This window comes from Microtus pennsylvanicus, chromosome 20 (genome assembly GCF_037038515.1).
Source record: "Microtus pennsylvanicus isolate mMicPen1 chromosome 20, mMicPen1.hap1, whole genome shotgun sequence".
NCBI lineage: Eukaryota > Metazoa > Chordata > Mammalia > Rodentia > Cricetidae > Microtus > Microtus pennsylvanicus.
In genome coordinates, this window is record NC_134598.1 from 9,722,220 (window position 1) to 9,741,462 (window position 19,243).

At 50.3% G+C, this 19,243-nt stretch overlaps 2 protein-coding genes across 2 annotated transcripts; one reads left to right on the forward strand and one right to left on the reverse strand.

Annotated features, from left to right (window-relative positions):
* Positions 1–7,511: 7,511 nt before the first annotated feature.
* On the forward strand, positions 7,512–15,272 carry Zbtb39 (zinc finger and BTB domain containing 39). The gene is made up of 2 exons (XM_075954166.1): positions 7,512–7,648; positions 9,617–15,272. The coding sequence occupies exon 2, from the start codon at positions 9,659–9,661 to the stop codon at positions 11,786–11,788; it is 2,130 nt and encodes a 709-aa protein (XP_075810281.1). The 5' UTR covers positions 7,512–7,648; positions 9,617–9,658; the 3' UTR covers positions 11,789–15,272.
* Positions 15,273–17,140: 1,868 nt separating this feature from the next.
* Positions 17,141–19,235, reverse strand: Ackr5 (atypical chemokine receptor 5). The gene is made up of 2 exons (XM_075954167.1): positions 19,086–19,235; positions 17,141–18,703 (listed from the first exon to the last, which is right to left on the reverse strand). Exon 2 carries the CDS (start codon positions 18,685–18,687, stop codon positions 17,512–17,514), a length of 1,176 nt encoding a protein of 391 aa, XP_075810282.1. The 5' UTR covers positions 18,688–18,703; positions 19,086–19,235; the 3' UTR covers positions 17,141–17,511.
* Between the last annotated feature and the right edge of the window lie 8 nt (positions 19,236–19,243).

Consider the following 19,243-nt stretch of genomic DNA (forward strand, 5'->3'; position numbering starts at 1 on the left):
CATCTCCATTAGTCTGTGTACTGCCACGTGGCTGTGGCTTACTGGGTAAAGTTCCATTTGGGGTCTGTCTCTGGCAGGGCTACATGGCTTTTCCTTGACTCTGCTTCCTTTTCTCACTATTCAGTTTAGTTTTCTCTGCCTAGCTCTGCGTAGCCCATCACAGGCTCAAAACAGCTTCTTTATTCATTGACCCATAAAAGCAACACATATACAGTAAGACTTCCCATACCATTTCCCCTTTTCTGTTTAAATAAAAAGGAAGGTTTTAATTTAACATAGCAAAATTACATATAACAAAACAGGTATCAAGCAAGAATGTTACAATATTTATATCTACTTTATCTTTTATCATAACTAATGAAAATTATAATTATAACTATCTATTCTTCAACTCCATCAAAGACCTCAGAAGGATATATTATTACCTAAGTAAACAGGAAGTGCATTGTAAGCAACTTCCAAAACTCTAGAATTGATAGAGACATCTTACTGCCTGGACAGTCACCCAAAGTTCTTCTTTGGTTTGGTAACATTGGAGCACCCATCTTCAGCCTACAGGCCATAGTATTCAGCAGACTTTTCCATGAAGCAGGAAATTTGAAGATCTGTTCTGCCTTGTACTGACAAAGTTTATCAGTTGCTTTCTTCTGTGTCCCGCAGAATGTCTGGCAGACTCTTTCATGAAGCAGGAACCCCAAAGGATGGTCTCACCTTTAGGCAAGTTCAACAGTCATTTTTCTGTGTCCATTCACAGTCCAGGCAGGAGCAGTTTCTTGCCCAAATGGCTAACAAAATCTATGAGGAGCCTCTTCAATGCCCATCATCCTTTTGAAGTAATGGGTGCTGCCAGGAGCAGATGTGTCTCATTGTCATGAAAAGTCCTAAGTTTTTAAAACATTTTATGAGACTGAATAAATGCCATATTTTGAAGGTCTTTGAAAGATTTGAAGAATCCCTATCTAATTGGAATATATCTCTATATATCTAAAAACCCTAACTAGGGGCTGGAGAGATGGCTCAGCAGTTAAGAGCACTGCCTGCTCTTCCAGAGGTCCTGAGTTCAAGTCCCAGCAACCACATGGTGGCTCACACCCATCTATAATGACATCTGGTGCCCTCTTCTGGGGTGTAGGTATGCCTGCAGGCAGAACACTGTACATAATAAATAAATACTTATTTTTTTAAAAAAACCTAACTAACATAACTTACAAGCTTGACTATTATAGATGATTATCTATTAACCTATATTTCTTAATTATACATTACATTTAAAATGAGTACACAAACACAAGACCTTAATCAAGAGCAAAAATATACATATAACAAAATTCCCCTTAAATTTGTATTCAATAAAGCAAGATCCATATCAATGCAAATCTGTATAGCATATCCTCCTTTAAATATAAACAAGCATTTATAAACAATATTTGGGAATTTGGGCGTAGTTCTCTCCAAACTGCCTTCTGCTTTTTGTTGGACGAAGTGATTTTTGGGGGTGTTCATGGCGACATTTCAGGAGGGTCTTGCTCCATCAAACCACATTAGTCTGGAATTAATCCATAGGTTCTCATCTTCTGTGGAAACAAAAGCAGAACCTCTTTTCCAAAGCAACAAATCCCTAGACCCAAATTTTGGAATCAAGATACCTTTAAAATATATAGGATGGTTTAGTTTAGCAGCCCATACTATGAAATATCTCTTTGTACTTAGCTCCTTCACAGTCAAAAAATTCAAAGAAAACACAATAGTGTACATAATCCAGACTCTCTGTGTATTTTCCATCTTTTGTGGCTTATTTGTTTTTACTCTATTACTTTTTATTATTTATCTTATTATCTTTACTCCTTTAATCTATGAATGTCTGTACATTCTATATTACATTTACTGTCTCTTTACTCTTTTTTCCCTCTCTCCCAAGCCTACATACATTTTTTTAAAACACACTACATCTCGTTTAGAGGTCTTTTATGTCTGAATCTGTCCTAGTGTGTATATGAAATCCTTTTCTGATAAGAAGCACTTCTTAAAGTGTTAAGCATATTACTAAGGCTGCTTTGCCTTTTGTCTCTGCCTAGCTCAACATGGCGGAGGTCTGTTTAGCGTGAGCTATGCTCCCAACCCCATTTTCAGGTACACAGTGGGTCTATGTTTGTTGCCATTGAGCAAGTTGTAGCACTCTGCTCACAAACCCCATTTACATGCTCAAACTCCTGAAAGAGAGTTCATCCTGGCAGCATGGCCCAGGAAGCTGCTGTTTGGAAAAACTGCCCTTTTTTTTCCTGCTACCACTGAATCAGAAAGAAAGACCTCTCTTAAAGGAATCATGCCTCTGCTTGCTTCTAGCAAACACAGCAAGAAGCTGAGTTAAACTCTGTTTTTTTTTTTGTTTTTTTTTTTTTTTGTATCTAGAATTCCATTTCAAGCTCTCTCAGGTTTTTGTGTAAATGTAGTTACCCACGTTGGTGTGCCAATCTGTGGTTGGAAGCCACCTGTCTGTTACCAGACTTGAAATAACCACTCAGAAACTATATGATTTGCAATACTGTTTGGCCAATACCCTAATCATATTGCTAACTAACTCTTACATCTAGAATCAACCTATTTCCATTATTTTATATTTTACCACGAGGCTCATGACATCCTTTAACTCTGCCTACTCTCTCTATGTATCTCTTCCCGCCTGGCTATATTCTGTTAAGCCATTGGCTGAAAGCAGCTTCTTTATTAACCAATAAAAACAACAGATATACAGAAGGACTTCCCACACCAGGGAGGGGCCAGAGGAAGGACTCAGTTATCTTTGAGGGGCTGCCCATGCCCTGATGCTCATATGAGCAGTGCAGATTGCACTTGGTCCATCTTTTTTTGGGGGGGGGCAGAGCAAGGGTGGGAGAATGGATCTGGGATGAAGTGGAAGCAAGTGTGATTGAGGTGAATTGTATGAAATCCCCAAATAATCAATAAAAATATTATGTTGCAAAAAAAAAAAAAAGTCACCGTACTCCAGATAGAGCCATTCCCTAAAAAACACCTATTTGACCTTCCAAAGTGAGCCTTCTGCAGAGCATTTGATACACGTTTGCGGGCGTGGGAGAATTTCTTAGGGCTGTGAAAGCCCCATGAGTTGGTTCTGCTCAGACCTGGAGTCTGGCATTGTATGCTAAGCTGCGGCAATTGTCTGCCAAGTAGAACATAGATGCAGAGAGGTTGCTCTCTGGTGGGGCAGGCGAATATTACAGCTCCAGGGATATCAGGAAATCAGTCTCTAAAAATCTCTCTCCTCTCTTTCTTTCCTCACTACTTAGCCCAGGCTGGCCTCAGATCCCCCAAATCCTCCCGCCTTCTAAACGCTGGGCATTTGATGCCACATTCATCTTAAATTCCTATTTACTGTACTAAAGAAGCAAGGTGGGATCGAGACCCTCCTCTTCCTGTTCTAAAGAGGTCAAAGTCTACAGAGACCTAATCCCCCTACTAAAGTCCTTCCCCTGTAGTTGTGTGCATATGTAGCTGTTATGCCCAAATCCACGAAGTCCCCCAAAAGCCAACAAGGAGACTGAGTCCTGTATGCAAAGAGCCTTTATTTTATGCAAGTTTTAAAACTTTGTCTCTCCACATGGCCAACGTATTGGAATAAACGCAGAGCCCCAAGCTTGGTGAGAGTTCGGTTTTATAGTAGTAAAGGTGGGGGTGAGGGGTTTCTAAGGTTCAGGACCCCTGATTGGCTGACATTTATGTAGGGGTGTCCTGATGAGTGTGTACTGGCAAGTGGTCCTATCTACAGCAGTTGGAACTTTAGGCATTTCCTTTGAATGGTCTGTTCTTGGGTGGTACTCAGGTAATCTTAGTTTATGGTCCTTCCTGCAACCAGGTATTACTTCAGGATAAACTACTGAGACTCAGGCCTCCGTTAAACTTGATGGCAGAGTCCTACTCTGGCAGGTGATAATGGCTGGAAGTAAAGAACTTCCTTTGGGTGGTCTGTTCATATGTTGCTGACCATGGCTGGCTCCCGCAGTGGCATTGTGACCGTGTGGTGGCTGTCTTCTCACAGCGCTAGGGAACAAACAGCACACTTTGGTCTGCACCTTTCCAGTGGTTTGCTAGCTGGTGAAGCTGACTGAGCTCTCTCCTAAGAAGACTAGGGCAGCTGGTGAGAGAGGTGGAGCAGATCTGGTGAGACCTGTGCCTGGCTCTAGAGTCATGCCTGAGCTCTGGGCTCTACCTTGCCCAGTTGGGGGAGCTCTGGGCACTGCCTTGCCCAGCTGGGGGAGCTGGACCTGTCATTGGAATAGAACATCAACTTTCGAGTAACTCTCCCATTGCAGAGCACAGTGAACCCCCTCACCCCAAGCTAGAAGAACAGGTTGCATGACTGTTGTGCAAACTTTTGTGGGAGACAAATATCTATTCACCCCAGAGAAGACACCAATGGCAGACCAAAGATAACTCCACTTGAATCTAGTTTGGTTTGTAAATGAAAAAAAAAGAAGAAGAAAAAGGAGGAGGAGGAGGAGGAGGAGAAGGAGGAGGAAAGAAATGAAAGATGACTGCTCCTAGGTGGAGGAGGTTTATTGTAGCTACGTGAGAGAGTACAGCCAGAGGCAGGGACCTCTGGGAGAGTCCAAAGTGTACATGACCCTGATCTGGGCCATGGGGAGAGAAGGAGGAGGAAGAGAGAGAGAAGAAAGCAGGTGAACCCAGTGCAGCAGCCACAAAGCCCAGGGGTACAAAAAGAGTGGGTAACCAAAACAGCTGGATTATATAGGGAAGGGCAGCCAGGGCCCTGGTCTGGAAAGTTCAGGGTGGGGGTGGGATATGCCAGCCAGGAGGGCCCTGTAGCAGGTAGGGCTTGAGGAATGTAGGGAGAATCTGGCCGGCAGTGTCCGCTTTGATATGTTAAACAGGCATCTCATCCTTTTGTCCCAGGTTGGAAACCTAGCTTGGTAAACCAATGCGTTTAATTAGGAGCTTGAGTGAGGGGTTATTTATAAGTTTATAGGCGTATGGGTAATTTACAGGGGTAAATTACTGAAGAAAACTGTCTCAGCAATCGTGAACCACTCATCCACCCTCCGGTAGGTGGGTGTCCTCCAAGCCCGCGACCATCAGCTGCCCGTGTCTAGTTTCTGGTCAGTTTGCTACCTGCTAGGGTCGAGAGAGAGAGAGAGAGAGAGAGAGAGAGAGAGAGAGAGAGAGAGAGAGAGAGAGAGAGAGAGAGGGAAACTCAACTGAGACAGCCTCCACGTGACGAGGCTACGGGTAAGCCTGTGGGAGCATGGTCTTGTCGCAGATCTGTATGGGAGGGCCTAGCCCACCGTGGATGGTGCGGCTCCTAGGCAGGTCACGTGGTAGGAGAAGCAAGCCAGTAAGTAAACCGTGTTTCTCCCTGGCCTCCGCTTCAGTTTCTGCCTCTGGGTTCCTGCCATGGCTTCCCTTCATGATTTGTCATTGGGGCCAAGGGATGCTTCAGAAATCACACCATGCAACAGATCATGCAAGCCATTTATTGGGGGGCGGGGAGCGAAAGGCCACCTCTAATGGAGGCAAGAGAAAAGTGGGCCAGTGATGGCGGGGACTTTTTAAAAGGGCATGCATTTCACATTTGGCGGCTGGTGATGACATTTTGCTTTTGGTCGCTGGTGCTGAGTTGCTCAAGGTGGGCTGGGATGTGGGGGTGGTGAGGAGTGGGGAGTTCTCAGGGGAGAGAATCTGGTTCCTAACACCCTATGAGTTGCTTTTGGTCATGGTGTTTTTATCACAGCAATGCACACCCTAAGGAAGACACTGCCTAGATGTCCCGGAAAGGAGTGGAACCCCTTGAGTCCCCCACCAGTTGCAGCCGCTGAGGATGGTGGTCCGCCACAATCCCCCTTCCCTTGACCCTTGTATTCTTTTCTGCCCCTCCTTCTGTTAAACCTGAGATTCTTGAGGAGGAAAAAACAAAAACCAAGTCCACAGCTGTCCAACTAAGCAAATTGTATTTTGGGGTACACCCGGGACTGGCCAGCTGGCTGCCTCCCTCCCAAGTCAGGATTTGAGAGAGCAGCCCCCACTGGCGTCCTGAAGAGGGTTGGTAGTTACACATTGTCAGAGGGATGCAGAGAGAAGGGAGAAACGGGGTTGCAAGAAGTTGACTTCAGCCCTTAGAAACAGGGACTTCTTTTTAATTAGAAATAGAAACCTTATTTTGCAAGGATTTAACACAGGACAAACATGAACTATTCTTTAACCAGGGTTTAACAGCGGACAAACAGGAACTTCTTAATTACAATTGAAAACCTTAACTTGCAAGGACTTAACACAGGACAGAGAGGAACTTAATTCTTTATCTGTCCTAATGGCAAACAGAACGTTCAACCTGCCAGGTATGGTCTTCCTGTTTCTGTCTCCCATTAACTTGCGAGGGAGATGGAGGAAGAGAAGAGATGGTGGTGGTGGGCCAAACAAAACTAAATAGATATGAAAATGTCACAAAGAAATTCATTACTTTGTAAGTAACTATAGGAGAGAAGGTAGACCTTTCCTTATAAATCAGAGACGGGGCAGGGCTTCTTAAATACCGCCCCCCCCCCAAAGAAGTCAAGGGGGTTAGTCATGTGATGATCTGATCTGTGCCAGGAACTGCACAGTTCAAAAGGGCAGCAACCTTGCCATCGCCAGAGGACGGACCTGGCTAATAAATCTTGACTCTCTGGAGTCTTTGATAAGCCACTTGCTCTCAGTGTCATCTACCACTTGGTGGTGGGAATGAAAACACACCACTTACCCATGAAAGAAATACTGACTGGCCAAACTGGCTTAGATTAGTTAACAATACCTGCTGCATCCTCTCCTTACTATTTACCCATCAAGAATGACTACATCCTGCCATATGCCTATTCTGGAGTTGCGCCTGGATGTCTACTGTAGACAGGGGAGACAGCTTTGGTTTTACGGCTAGTCTGGAGCAGGAGCATTTGAAGAGAGGGCTCGGAAGGGTGAAGGCGAGCAATGGCGGTCTACTCAGGGAACCCAGTTCAGGAAGTGGCCGAGGCTGTCAAGGTGCAGGGAATCTGGAGGAGAGAGGGTCAGTTTTGGACTATCAGAAGAGCTTCCCAGGGACCTAACCTGAAATACTCCGTTCATCCACCCACCCCTGTCCCCCATGCCACACACTCACACACACCTACACCCGCATAAATTCAGAAAGCACCTAGGAAGAGTGACAAACAAAAGGCGAAATACGGGCTTTTGCAAAACCACGGATTCCTGCCTTCAGAAAGCTCACAGGAGGAGATATAAATTAACCAAATAAGCGTGTAAGTCTTGGTAAAGCTGTTGGAAGACAGGCTTGAACCCGGCTTTTCACTCCCCAGGGGCTAAGTGTGGGCTCCTGGCTCCGCCCGGCCGTCGGGGGGCGCTGCCTCCTCCCGTGCGGCGGGGGGCGCTGCGAGCCGTGCGGCGGGGGGCGCTGCCTCCTCCGGGACGGCGGGGGGCGCTGCGGGCCGGGCGGCGGGGGCGGCCCGGGCCGGCGCGGCGAGCGGCTCGGCGGATGGAGAGTCTGGCCGCGGCCGGCGGCGCCGCCTCCTCTTCGGGCCGGGCACGGCGGGCCGGGGCCTTTGTGTGAGGCGGCGGCGGCGATGGTGCTCGGACCCCGCGGAGCCGGGTAAGCGCGGCCGGGTGAGGGCTGCCCCTGGCCGAGCCGGACTCCCGCTCGGCCTTTCTGTCGCCCTGGCTGGGCGCGCCCTGCCGGTGTCCCCAGCCGGCTCGATCTCCCTCCCGGCGACCGGGCCGCGGCTCTCGGGCCTCGGCTCGGCCGGCTCCCGCGGCGCCCGGCCTGTGTCTTGCGAGGGCAGCTCGCGCTGCCTGGGGCGACCGAGGTGCCCCCTCCCCGCGGTGGTGCGCCCCAGCCCGGTCCTGCCCCTCCCCCGGCGGATTGCACGGAGGGGCGACCGCGGCGCCGCCAGACCCTTGGGGCACACTCCTTGCAAGTTCTAAACCTACCGGGTACCCGGACCCTCCCACGGTGGATGAGTGACCGCCAGGGCCCGGGAGACGCGTGGTTGGTACCCAGCAGTACTCAGACGAGTGCTGGGCCCCGGAGAAAGTTGGGAATTGTTGGTAGGACCTGGTGCGATGGAGAAAGGGGCTGTGCTGCTCAGGGCGAGTTGTGAGCCGCACAAACATGTGACTAGCTCTAGCTGACTGTTCTTCCGAGGTGTGCGGGAGCCGAAAGGGGAAAAAGTATTAAAAAGACTTGAAGGAATCTTTCCTATGCAGTCGATGTCTTTCATAACGCAACCAATTGTTAGAGGCAAGGAGAAATACAGCATACCTAAGTAATGTTAAAATACCACAGTTGTGTTTGCTTTGCATTCTTCCTTGGTTGTTAGTTTAGCGTCATCGACAGTAGTAGTTCCAGCAGCGTCCAGAATGGTTCTGGGGAGGGCCAGGGAGTAGGCACGTAGCCTGGGAAGGGCGAGATGGGAATTCAAGAGGGTGAGATTTTTGAACTGGGTCTGGTGGCTCACACTTGTAATCTAGCATTTGGGAGGTGGAGGCAGGAGGATCACGATGAGTTCAAGTCCATCCTTAGTAACAGCAGTTTCAAAGTCAGTCTGGGCTACATAAGACCCTGTCTCAAAAAAGTAAAAAAGAAAGAAAGAAAGAGGAGTGTGAGCTTTATTTGGAGGCCTGAAAGGATAGCAGTGACAGACAGCTAAAAAGTAGACACCTTACCTCGTTCTCAGTAGCCAGTGGTGCTTTGATAATGGTGTTCAAGTTGATTTGTGGCATTTGGCATTGGGAGGGAAGAGGATAGACTTTAAATGACAAGGGAAACTTGACTTAGGAGGTTAATAAAAAGATGGAGCCTGTTGTTTTGGCCGTACAGATGATTGTGTTCAGTGGAAAACTGCGGCCACATTGCTCTTCATAGCTCAGACTGTCTTAGAACTCTTGATATTCTGGCCCAAACCATCCGAGTGCTAGAATTATAGGTATATGCTATTGGTATATAAACCTGGTCTCTTAGGTTTTTAAAAAGGATTTGTTAGCCGGGCAGTGGTGGCGCACGCCTTTAATCCCAGCACTTGGGGGGCAGAAGCAGGCGGATCTCTGTGAGTCCGAAGCCAGCCTGGTCTACAAGAGCTAGTTCCAGGACAGGAGCCAAAAGCTACGGAGAAACCCTGTCTCGAAAATCAAAAAAAAAAAAAAAAAAGGATGTGTTTACTTTTGTTTTTTGTGTATGAGTGTTCGCCTACATGTACATAAGTGTACTGTGTGGTTCTGTTGCCTGAAGAGGCCAGCAGAAGGTGTTAGATCCCCTGGAACTAGAGTTACAGACATGTTGGTGCTGGGCATGGAACCTGGGTCCTCTGTATGAACCGCGGATGTTTCTAATGATGAGCTGTCTGCAAGCCCAGATTCTTAGACTTTTTTCTCATCCCTTTGTGGTTTCATCACGACAGTTCTCTAGCTGGGTTTATACAGGGAACAGACCACGCTCCTCCCTTGTTCTCTGGTTCTCCTGTCGGCTTACCCTTGCTCACCCAGGGCACATTTAGAGCGGTGGTGTCCTATACAGAGTTCCTTCCTAGGGATGTCTGGCTATCTTTTTTTGTCTTGTCCACAGATTGACCTTGCTGATAGAGGCTACTTCCTAGGAGCTGCTAAGATGGGCATGAGAATCAAACTGCAAAGCACCAACCACCCCAACAACCTGCTGAAGGAACTCAACAAGTGCCGGCTGTCAGAGACCATGTGCGATGTCACGATCGTGGTGGGCAGCCGCTCCTTTCCTGCCCACAAGGCAGTGCTGGCGTGCGCAGCTGGCTACTTCCAGAACCTCTTCTTGAATACTGGGCTCGATGCCGCCCGGACCTATGTGGTGGACTTCATCACTCCTGCCAACTTCGAGAAGATTCTGAGCTTTGTCTACACCTCGGAGCTTTTCACAGACCTGATCAACGTTGGGGTGATCTATGAGGTCGCCGAGCGTCTGGGTATGGAGGACCTGCTTCGGGCCTGCCACTCCACGTTCCCTGACCTGGAGAGCACTGCGGTAGCCAAGTCCTTGACTAGTGAGAGCCAGTCTGGTACTCTGAGGTGCCCTTCAGTAGATCCCACCCACCCTCTTGGGGAACTCCGGGGAAGTGGGGAACACTTTGGTCCTGAGAGAAACTATGCGTTGCCTACTGATGCTGGAGGGAGCTATAAAGAGGAAGAAAGGAGTGTTGTCAGTGACGCTAATCACAGCTTGCCCCTGCCACAACTGCCCTTGCCACCAAAGACGGAAGACCACGATGCCCCTGTTTCGTTCACGTCTGTTCCTACTGTGGTGACCCAGCCAGTCCTAGGCACTGTCAGCACGGGCATCCAGACCAGCGCGAGTTCTTGCCAGCCATACAAAGTTCAGAGCAATGGAGACTTCAGTAAAAGCAGCTTCTTCGCCTCCGACAGTGCCATAGACGTTACAGCTGGGACCAACTCCTGTTTGAGCAATAGCGACCACTCCAAAGATCCAGGCTTTGGGCAGGTGGACGAGCTCCAGCTGGAGGACCTGGGGGACGAGGATTTGCAGTTCGAGGACCCGGCTGAAGAGATTGGGACAACTGAGGAGGTGATCGAGCTGAGTGATGACAGCGAGGATGACCTGACTTTTGGTGACAGTGACAACCGGGAGAATAAGGCCATGCCCTGTCAGGTATGCAAGAAAGTTCTGGAGCCCAACATTCAGCTGATCCGGCAGCACGCTCGGGACCACGTGGACTTGCTCACAGGTAACTGCAAGGTCTGCGAGACCCACTTCCAGGACCGGAACTCCCGGGTGACCCATGTCCTGTCCCATATCGGTATTTTCCTGTTTTCCTGTGACATGTGTGAAACGAAATTCTTTACCCAGTGGCAGCTGATGCTGCATCGACGGGATGGCATATTTGAGAACAACGTCATTGTCCACCCTAACGAGCCCCTTTCTGGGAAACTGGGTCTCTTTCCAGGGGCGGCCTCCCCAGAGTTGAAGTGTGCTGCTTGTGGGAAAGCGTTGGCCAAAGATTTCCATGTGGTCCGAGGCCACATCCTTGACCATCTGAACTTGAAGGGCCAGGCCTGCAGCGTCTGTGACCAGCGCCACCTCAACCTGTGCAGCCTCATGTGGCACACTCTCTCTCACCTGGGCATTTCAGTCTTCTCCTGTTCAGTCTGTGCCAGTAGCTTTGTGGACTGGCACCTCCTAGAGAAGCACATGGCTGTGCACCAAAGCCTGGAGGACACCCTGTTCCGCTGCCACTTATGCAGCCAGAGCTTCCGGTCTGAGGCTGCCTACCGCTACCATGTCAGCCAGCACAAATGCACCAGTGGCTTTGACACGCGGCCTGCCCTGGGGCTACAGCACCTCGCCCTCCAGAAGCGAAAGCTGCCCGCGGAGGAGTTTTTGAGTGAGGAGCTGGCTTTGCAGGGCCAACCTGCCAACAGCAAGTATAGCTGCAAGGTCTGTGGGAAGAGGTTTGCCCACACGAGTGAGTTCAACTACCACCGGCGGATCCACACGGGTGAGAAACCTTACCAGTGCAAGGTCTGCCACAAGTTCTTCCGAGGTCGCTCGACCATCAAGTGCCACCTCAAGACGCACTCGGGGGCGCTCATGTACCGCTGTACAGTCTGTGGTCACTACAGTTCCACCCTTAACCTCATGAGCAAACATGTCGGTGTCCACAAGGGCAGCCTTCCGCCTGACTTCACCATCGAGCAGACCTTCATGTACATTATCCATTCCAAAGAGACTGAGAAGAACCCCGACAGCTGACGGGGTCTCCGCAGAGCCGGGGGGGGGGGCTCCCAGGTGGCAGCCGGGTAGTGATTTTCTAGAGGGTCCTTGCCCAGCTGACGCTACAGTTTGCCTTGCTAGGAATTCTCCTCTGTATTGCGTTGAGAGAAGAAAGCACACACTCTGGTACTGTTTGTTTGCGAGAGGCAGCAGCCCGGTGCATTTACCTCCATACCTGGTCTTGCCCACATAGGGCTGCATTCTTGGTTATTTTGAGGCTGGTCTTTAGGATCTAGTCACGCGGGCCTGTCTACTAGGTCCCCTTTGCCAGTTTCTCTTGTTTTAGTTTACTGATAGATTTTTATGCTGCTAAGAACCTACCAGCAGCCTCACTGGATAGAAGAGGTGGAGAGAGGTTTTCACTGTGGGGGTGACTGCCCAACCTTTGGCGGGACAACAGCTCTGAGAAGGTTTGGGGAATGTGGTCATTTGGAAGGACGAGCAACAGGGCAGGGCAGTTCATCTCGGGGTCCCACCCCCTCAGTAGGGACAAGGTGTCAGGAGCTGAGGGCGCTACTTGCTCCGCTTCTCAAATCTCCCGATTAGATTGAAAATCTCTTGTCAGCTAGATCTAAACTGAGGACCAAGCTTTCTGTTTAGGTTGGCAAGCTTTGGGTGTCCCATAGTGCCACCCGATGGGAAGCCTGGATGGATGGAAGAAGATGCCCTTCTTTTTCCTCGTTTCCAAAGAAACATGATTTTTTTAGAGTATAGCCCTGGATGTCAAGCCTTCTGTCAGAGGACAGAGAGCCACTCAATGTAGTCATCTGTCACCTGGCCATCTCTTTAATCATGCGGCTCCTGGGCACGGAGGAGACTTCTGACAGCAGCAGTCTTGCCTTAATTCACCTCAAGTCTCCCACTCAGGATGGTTTGGCCTACAGCGTAGACAAGAAGACCCTGTGAGGCGGTGGATCGTGAGCCCTTCGGGATTTAAGGAACCCGATTAACTGGTGGTATAAGGCAGGGTGTGCGCTCTGATGGTCTCACATGGGTACCTTGTTTACTTGGTGGTAAAAGTATGGGAGTTTGGCGTTGATGCTGAGCATCACCTCCAGGGGGCGCTCTTGGATGGTAGCTGGCTTAGGCCTTCCATGTGGCTGTTTGGCTCCTTAGTCTTTGAAAAGGCCTTGCCCAAAAAAGGCTGGAGGAGAGAACCCTTGATCTTGCATACTTATAAGATGGCACCTCAGTAGCTCATACTACCTCACCCTGCTCAGGTGAGCTCTGAGAGTCCCTAGTTTTGGGCCCAGCCACTGCCACTGCCCCTGGTGGGACTCAGCAGCACCCTGGGCTATTCCATAAACAAGTGGTTTTAATTAACTCACAAAGCCTTTTTAGACATCAATATTTATTTATTTTTATTTTGTATACGTATTACCCAGCATCTCTTTTCGATAAGTGACTGTTGGAAAATTAGTTTCTCTCAAGCAAGGAACCGTATTCCACCAGACGGGTCTGGCTGTGGATTTGGGGGACAGGCGTGCAAGCACGGGAAGACGTGCCAGGCCTTTTAAGGAGCACATTTTCGCTTCTCCAGGGGTAGTCTCTAGCAGAACAAACCTAGATCAAGTCACATGCAGGTTTTCGCACAGTTTTTATCCACCCAGCGTGGGCAGCCTCCTGTCCATGTATCTTAAGACACAGGCAAAGCAAAGCCTTGTCCTTGGGCTGGGGAAGCCTTGAGTAAAGAAATGCCCGGGGCATCCGGGGGCTCACATGATGAGCCTCCGACAGTGGCTGGTCAAAGGCCACCTTCTCATGGGATTCCTTTCCCTGGGGATGGGTAATAAGCTGCAGCGGTGGATCTGCTGAACTTCCCGAGACTGCTGGTGAGGAGGAGTGTGGACCCGCTGATGGTGGGGGACGGGGACTTCCCGGGCCTCAGCCAGGTCACTGAGAGTGGAGAAACCCTTTTCCATAGCTTATGGCATCGTGGATGCTGGGTGGTCGGTCTGTCTACTTAACCTGAAACTGTGAAGTTTTCCCTTTTTGCCATAAACCAAAAAGCAGATCTTTGAACTTTTGCCCTTTAAACACTAAAACCAAACTGTGCCCTCTGGTCCTTCGATGTTAGTTGATCAGGGAGATCCACTTGGTCCCAGTCAGACATGTAGCAGGTGGAAGCAGTGTCTCATGAGGCTCGCTTGTCCTAACCACGCCTCTGTGGGTAGCCCCACATCCGTTCCTGTCTCTCCTGTGTGAAGCTGTTTGCTTTCCCCGAATCTAGTTCGTTCTTCTCTTGAGTTAATTTACTTGAAACGTTACATGGTAGTGAAGGGTACCCAGACTACCTGGTGGAAGGTGTTCTGCAGTTTTAGTTTTCGATACCCATTTGATTTCATGTTTGCCTCCCTTGTGAATTTCCGTTTAGCACTATCCCCGCTGTATTGCGTTAGAGTTCTCTCTGACCCTAGAATGTTCGTTCCATCTTTGCCTCCCCCTCCCTTCGGTCTGTACTCAGGACCCACCTGCAGAGTTTTCAGAATTCTGCCCAGCAGTCACCCGGGCTGCTGGCTGACTGTTTGGAGAGCGTTAAGTCAAACGAGAACATTCCTAGCTTGTTTCCTAAGGGAAATTGTAATGTTGGTGCCGTAAGCTGGCATTAGCAGCACGGACTGTCTGTGGCCAGAGAACAAGATGTGTCCTTGGATGCTGCGGGTGACCCCTGATGGTTCAGTGATGTCATACACTGGCTGGAAGCTCTACTGAATGAACCCTACTATTTGGTTCTAAGTTTTGAGATTCTTTGGAGTCCCCGAAGTTCATGGTTAGTTGGGAAGAAAAGAAGTGGTATTGGTGGGGGTCAGGTAACCCTAAGAACCAGGAAATAGGTAAGAATCATATTTTACTTTATCGTGACATTCACAGCCCCCTGTCTACAGGGTGAACCTGTAAACTTCAGTGCTTTTTCCGGGCAGGATTTTGCTACTGATTGTCTTCCTCTTTTGGCCTCCTGCTGTGCCCTTTCCACTAGACCCTATACTACTCAACTTTGAAAATTAATTTAAATCCCTTTCTAGATGGACACTGAGTTTGTTGGCAAGGGAGTGGGCCCTATGAAGTAGTCTCTGCCTGTCTGGGAGTACCTACATGTCCTCTCCCTCTCCCCGAAGTGTTGCTCCACGTGAGTCAGAAAGTGGGTGACAACATGCGTTCAGCGTGGTTCCACATCACAGCCAGTGTCAGAACAAATGACACGGGATGATGTTCGACACCTTCCTCGTCAGTCCCACCTTCCCCCACCTGGAGTAGCTCAAGTCTGGTGAAGCAGAGAAGCTGTTGATGTCTAACCCTTCCATTAAATTAAGAAGTACTGACCTCCTAATATTTAAGTGTTTACTATCTGCTGTAAAGTTTTGTATATTTTGTAAACCTTTTCCCCCAAATAGTAGACGTCTAAAATCCTACATCTGATTCTTTTATATTCCATTGTTCAGCACAAAGTGTGGTTTTTATTTAGAATAAAAAAGAAAAAAGAAAGAAATTTGAAGTGGGAGTTCTTTTTCTGTGCGCATGCCTGTTTGCTCAGGCCCCGAGTTCAGCATCTGACTCTGGCTGGCCTCCAGAGCTCACACCAGCCCCGCAGATGCCAGGATTCTTTCAGACAACACATTGTGTTTTCCTGACGCTGGAATTCCCCAGGACCGGTGTGTTGGCTGTTTTTTTAGTGGGAATTGAAGTCAAGTACTCAGTGTCTCAGGGAAGCATCCCTGAGGTGGTCTTGCAGCCTGGAGAGTATAGTGGGCCTCTGCAGAGCTCTCAGCCCAGAGTCAGGAAGCAAGGGCTCTTGCTATTGCCACTGTTTGGTGAAGTAGTGTGGGAGGCAGATGGGGTGGTAAAGGAAGAGTGAACAGGAGGCAGAGGTTGGCGTTTTGTAAGCTAGGTCCTAGTGTTTTCTCTCAGAACATGACCTGTGGTCCCTTTGGTCCTGAAGCCTGAGGCCTGGCCAGTCATCTGCTTGGTAAATGTCTGCTGAGGGGAAGGAGAACAGCCTGGTAGTCAGTGTATCTATTTCTGCTCATCCCTTCTGGGTGGAACAGCCCTCAGGAGGTTCGCTCAGTGACACCTGGTCTCAGGGTGGAAGATGTGTAACAGTGTCACAGTGGTGTGGGCACCAGGACTTCGCCTTCATCGTAAATGGGGACAAGTGAAGAAGGGTTTTTAATGCAATTTCTGCATTGGTTAAATTTTTACTGTAACTTGAGCAGCAACTAAGACTTCTGGGTTAGCCTTGAACTCTGCCCCCCCCTCCCCCCCAGGAGCTGTCTCTAACTTTGGAGCCAGTGCACAGAGTCAGTGTTGGCTCCCTCTGCACATTGGCAGTGCTTGTGCTAGAGGAGCGGCTGAGGGATTGGTCTGGTAAGTAGGGGTTGAGGTTTCTGAAAGCTGAACTGGTGTGACGGACGGGCGGATCCCTGGAGCTCTGGAGGTTCAGTGAGAGAAAAGAAGTTGGAGATTAGTTGATGGAGACATCTGATGTTGACCTTCCGTATGCACGGGCACACACTTGAGTACACACACACACACACACATACACACACACACACCCATTCTGCCAGTGAGCAGAACTAGAGAGACAGTGAAGAGATCAGAGGAAATTATGGGGGCACCCATTACCAGAGCAGACTGCAAGTCCATCGACCTCCAGATGCTGCCCAGGGGCCAAGGCCACAAGGCAGAAGCTAGAGTCATGTCCGCTGCCCTGTTTACCAAGTCTGGCACCCGAGCGTTGGCCGCAGATTCGCCTGTCAGCAAGAGGACATCTTATCTATAGTGTTCCTAGACAAGGTGCTGTACAGGGAGGCCTTGGAAGGACTTGGCTAGGGAGAGTTCTGGAAATGGGGAAGTCAGTCTTTGGCTCCTTTCCCTCTCCCTGCAGGGGACAAAGGCAGAGGCCCAGAGTGAATGTCCCCAGATACTTTGTGGTAATCTGGGAGATGGGGTGGGGTGGGGTCACTGGTGCCTCTGTGCTTCCCTAGGAAATGGGGTATCCTAGGTTCAAACCGGGAGGTCACCGTGAGGAGGCCTCAGCTTTGGGGTGGGGGTGGGGGGAGCAGGATGGGTGGGGGAAGGGAGGGCACCACAGGGAAACAGAGCCACACTTCCTGGATGGCTGGGTGGAGGGACCATCCTGCTGAGCCAGCGGTGGGGTGCATGCTGAAGACCCGCTGGCCAGGCTCTAGTCCCCACCCCCTCAGCTCACTCGCTGTGTACTGTAGAATGGCCCGGCTAAAGCCTCCTGGGTCCTTGGCCTCTGGCCCCTTGTCCCCACAACTTGCTTAGTGAGCTGGAAGATCAACAAGCACACAAACACAAAAGCAAAGTTTTGCAAGGTTCCTGCGGCGCGGACTCTTTCCGGCCAGGGTGATTTATGAAACAGGGGCATCCAGTTCCCTCGGCAGAACATTCCTTCACTTCCGTGCCTTCCGAAGCCCAGCTGAACTTGCGCAGCGCTCAGATCCCAGCACAGCTGTCGCTACGAATTTATTTATTTCACCCCTCCCCCCACCTGTGTGGCTCCCTTTGCCAAGAAGACCCAAACAAATAGTTTACCGCCAAGGGAGGACCCATACCCTGTCCTTCCCAACCCTTTTCCCCCTCTCCCCACGGCAACGTTTTGATATATTTAAAACTGACCCTGAACAAGCCAGTTCCTCCCCTGTCCCCTCCCCCAGATCTGGAAGAGTCTGGAATCCACCTTAGCTGCCTATGGAGTTGCTGAGTGTAGCCGAGGTGTTCCGAGGAGGAGGAGATGCCTCCTGAGAGTTTCGGATGGCGTTGGGGTGGAGATCTGCCCCAGGCAGGTCCACCTCCTTAGTAATGACGATGGAGTGCTGGGTGGAGGATGATGCCCTGGCCTGCTCCTTGGGAAGGTAGCGGACCACAATGCTCAGCAGCCGGCCCCGGAAGCTCGGGCTGAGAAAGTTGTACAGGATGGGGTTGAGGACACAGTGCAGCATGGAGAAGCAGTCTATGATTTCGTAGAAGAAGTAGAGCAGGTTCACCAGGTGGCAGTGGAGGAAGATGTGGGTGGCATGCAGGGTGAGCAGCAACATGGACGCATGGTAGGGCAGCCAGCAGATGACAAAGACGGCTATGTAAGCCCACATCAGCAGGCACTGGCGCCTGCTCTCCGGCCGCCCCTGCTTCCGAAGGCGGCAGGCTGTTAGGATGTTGAAAACCGCGATGAGAGGGAAGGGCAGTAGGAAGCCCAGGGTGGTAGCAGACAAGGCCACTGCCAGGGCCCATGTGCTGTACGTCTCGAAAGGTGCCAGGAAGAGGCACATGGGCTCAGGGCCATCCATCAGCTGAATATGCACCACCTCAGGCAGTGGGATGATGGCCGAGAGGACCCAGACGCCTGCGCACACGGCCCTCCGTATTCGGTGCTGGTGGCGCTGCCAGGAGGCAGAGGCACTGGTGAGACTGACGTAGCGGTCAATGCTGAGGCACGTGAGGAAAAATATGCTGCTGTACATGTTGGCAAGGTAGAAGTAATGGGTGAAGCGGCAGGAGAAGCTGCCCCAGAGCCAGGTGTAGTCCAGCATGACCTCCAGCATCCAGACGGGCAGAGACAGGACGATGCCGAGGTCTGCGATGGCAATGTTGAGGACGTACAAGTTCAGCAGCCCTGCCCGGCCCGAGCGGCGCCAGTTGACGCAGATCACCAGAAGGTTCTCCACTAACCCCACCACAAAGATGGCCAGGTAGAGGACGAAGAGGACGACTTGCTTGGCATTCTCGTTGAGTTCCATGTGGCAATCAGAAAAGGTGTGGTTGAAAAGGTGGAGCAGTTCTGTCCAGTTATGGATCTCTCCAAAATCATTGTCGGGTGCCGAAGTGGGGCCGGGCCCAGGGCTGGGTTTGTCTGACATGAGGACCAGGTGAGGCCTGTTAGAAAAGAAGGGAGGGTTGTAAAAGAAAGAAGAGAGAGCTTCCCCAACGGCAGTCTCTATCCCCCCCCCCCCCCAAATAAAAGCCACAGGAGTTAGGGGAATTTGGAAAACACTCCGGGGCTGAAAGTATGTTTAGAACTCAGACTGTGACTGCTTAAGTTTGACCCAAGAGCAGACACATTTTGCAGCAACGTCAATGTTGTTTGTTCCCAACAAGGTTTCTTCCCAACATTGGCAGTGCCGGCTTACCACCAGCCCCAGGGATCTCCAGCACAGACACACAGACAAATAGATAGACACCCACCCCTCACACCTCCGAAAGAGCCATTTGTCTCCCGTCTCTGCCTGCTGTCTTCCCAGGGAGAAGACGCGCTCACCTGACTTTCTCCCGGAGCACCTATCCTGGAGAGCCTGGTGGATAGTGGCTGGTAGTTGCCCGGAGGTTTCACCGGCCACAGATGTGGAGCTGGCTCTGCCGCTGGCTTCAGGCAGCCCTGCTCTCCTGCTGGTAGTAGCTGTCACTGGTTGAGGCTCT

What these genes read in the sequence shown, in the direction of transcription:
- Ackr5 (XM_075954167.1), bottom strand. Translation starts at nt 18,687, where the DNA reads ATGTCAGACAAACCCAGCCCTGGGCCCGGCCCCACTTCGGCACCCGAC.
- Zbtb39 (XM_075954166.1), top strand. Translation starts at nt 9,659, where the DNA reads ATGGGCATGAGAATCAAACTGCAAAGCACCAACCACCCCAACAACCTG.